Source organism: Physeter macrocephalus, chromosome 14 (assembly GCF_002837175.3).
Source record: "Physeter macrocephalus isolate SW-GA chromosome 14, ASM283717v5, whole genome shotgun sequence".
Taxonomy (NCBI): Eukaryota; Metazoa; Chordata; class Mammalia; order Artiodactyla; family Physeteridae; genus Physeter; species Physeter macrocephalus.
This window is the reverse complement of record NC_041227.1, coordinates 60,961,269-60,963,759: the sequence shown is the minus strand read 5'-3', so window position 1 is coordinate 60,963,759 and position 2,491 is coordinate 60,961,269. Positions and strand designations below refer to the sequence as shown.

Here is a 2,491-nt window from a genome sequence, read left to right as displayed (position 1 = left end):
GATCCCACGTGCCGCGGAGCGGCTGGGCCCGTGAGCTATGGCCGCTGGGCCTGCGCGTCCGGAGCCTGTGCTCCGCAAAGGGAGAGGCCACAACAGAGGGAGGCCCGCATACCACAAAAAAAAAAAAAACAAAAAAAAACCCACAATAACAATGGCTAATGTTTATTGAATGCTTACTATGCACTAGTACAGTGCTGTATGTTGTTTATGGGTACTTAAGTGTGTAGTAAATATATAAAGACCTGTAAGGGAATGATATAGAAATTATGCACGTCCACTTGGCAGTTGCCTCTGGAGAAGAAAGGGGGAGGATTTTAGCTGCATCTGTAGTGTGATAGTAAAGTCACGTGGTTAAGAGTGTAGCCTCTGCCACGTCCTAGTTTGTGTAACCCAGAGCAAGTTTCTTAATCTCTCTCAGTTTCCTCATCTGAAAATGAGCATGTTAATAGTACCTCCTGAAGGGTTGTGAGGATCAAATGAGTTAATACATTTAAAGCAGTTAGAATAGTGCCTGACAAATATAAAAGGCTCAATAAATAATATGGCTATTATTGTTTTAGGGCTGCAAGAGATTGAAGCAAATATGGCAAAATGTTAACATCCGTTGTCTTTTTTTTGCTGTATACTACTATGTATGTTTGCAATGTATGTTCGCATAATTTTAAAAAAATTTAACTTTAAAGTCTTGATCATAATGAGTGTTTCACGTCTTCATTGTGACAAAGAAGCCAAGGAAGCAAATGTTGGATAGTGTGTCTCAGAGGAGCATGGCCCCTCAAACTTTATGTTCATGTTCTCTTTTTAGGTAAATTCTTGTGTGCCTTATCGGGCTTACCAACTTGTTGGCCAACAGCCAGTGCTGCTCACATAAACAAAATCTAGTGTCCTCTAGAGCAGTCTTGGTGTTTCTGCTCTAGAGGATGGAATTAAACCAGCAAAAACCTGACTCGTCCTGTTTATGCCAAGGTAGTGCAATATCCAACTAATCAACAAACACAGGGGAATCATCAGAGATACTGCACCAAAGAGAGTGTAGGTAAACAGTGAAATGTGACTAAATATTTGTAATTGTAAGCCATTAATGGTCTGTATAGTTAAAGCAACCAGAGAAAACAAATTCCAGAAGTCTCCCCATCTGCCACTCTGAGAGTGAGAAAAGTGGGGAAATTGAAGTTTTTAAGGAATCCATAAGTGTGGACACTGAAATAAGGCTAACGTCCATGAAAAAGAGAAATAGGTTGGGTCGCTCTTTGGTATAGGAAGGGAATAGAATCAGGAAGAGAAACTGTCCACTTAGCCAGCCCTGTTGGTCATCTCTAGTGTTTAGATTGCGAAATGTCATCTGTGGCCACTTGACATTAATATCGTTGGCGTTTTTGTTAAGGCAGCTAAGAATGGAGCAACAGGCGTGGAGTTGGACCTTGAGTTTACTTCTGATGGGATTCCTGTCTTAATGCACGATAGCACAGTAGATAGGACGACTGATGGCACCGGTCGATTGTGTGATTTGACATTTGAACAAATTAGGAAGCTTAATCCTGCAGCAAATCACAGATTAAGGTAAGTGGTGTATTGTCACCTAAACATATCTTTCAACTTGTGTTGGAGATCACAGAAAGACACTGGCACCTTCTAATTACATCTTCTGCTCCAGAAGAGTTGTTTTGTTGTGTTTTGTTTTCAGCTATATACATGTTTCCCAAGTAATGGGCAGGTGCCAGGAACAACAGAAATATGGCATGAATGTTTTTCATCTTTTCCCACTGAGGCCAAATTTGGCTTCAGAATTATTCTCAAGACAATACTCTAATGTGACAATTACTTTGTACTGTCATATAAATTTATATATGTATGTGTGGTGGGTGTGGGTGTGTGTGTATGTATATCAGAGCTTATTGTATAAGATGTTCCAGAAGAAAAGTGTTGTATGATCAAATAAGATCAAACACTATACTTTAGATGTTCCCCTTGGGGATAAACAGTTCACGTCAATCAATTCTTGCCTTTAACTTAGTGTTTCTAAAATGTATATGACCACAGAACCCATGCCCTTCCCACCATTAACAGCTATAAACACCTTGGAATTGGTATCTGGGTAATATACTTTGGAACGTGGTTATTTAAATCCCTCTCCTCTTGTCTTTGTAATACCGAAAAATATGTTCTTACTGTAATTCATGTCGTATCAATTCTCTGGTCAATTTATTTGACCCAGTGATTAAACTGTAGTCCTCCCTAAAAAACGATTCAGACTTTATTTTCCTAGGAACTGAAAGAAATTAAAAGTCAGCCAAAGGAAGTCATACTTTAGAAAGAATATTGATAACACTTGAAAGTTCTGAGTCCAAGCTGCTGGAATTGCTCTCTGCTGTTACAGATATTTCATTGCTCGGCTGTAGGCAAGGGGAAGGCTGGTTTTAATATTACGGTGACATTGTAGCTAATGAGATTTCAAAGTCAACACTTAATGCAAAAAATGCGTAGGGTCAGC

At 39.5% G+C, this 2,491-nt stretch overlaps 1 protein-coding gene across 1 annotated transcript in view; it reads left to right on the top strand.

The window, feature by feature from the left end:
• Window positions 1-2,491, top strand: part of GDE1 (glycerophosphodiester phosphodiesterase 1) — a 24,800-nt gene that overhangs the window by 6,733 nt on the left and 15,576 nt on the right. Inside the window, exon 2 of the mRNA XM_007104083.3 lies at window positions 1,385-1,560. Coding sequence (XP_007104145.1) covers window positions 1,385-1,560 — 176 coding nt within the window. The remainder of the gene's footprint in view (window positions 1-1,384; window positions 1,561-2,491) is intronic.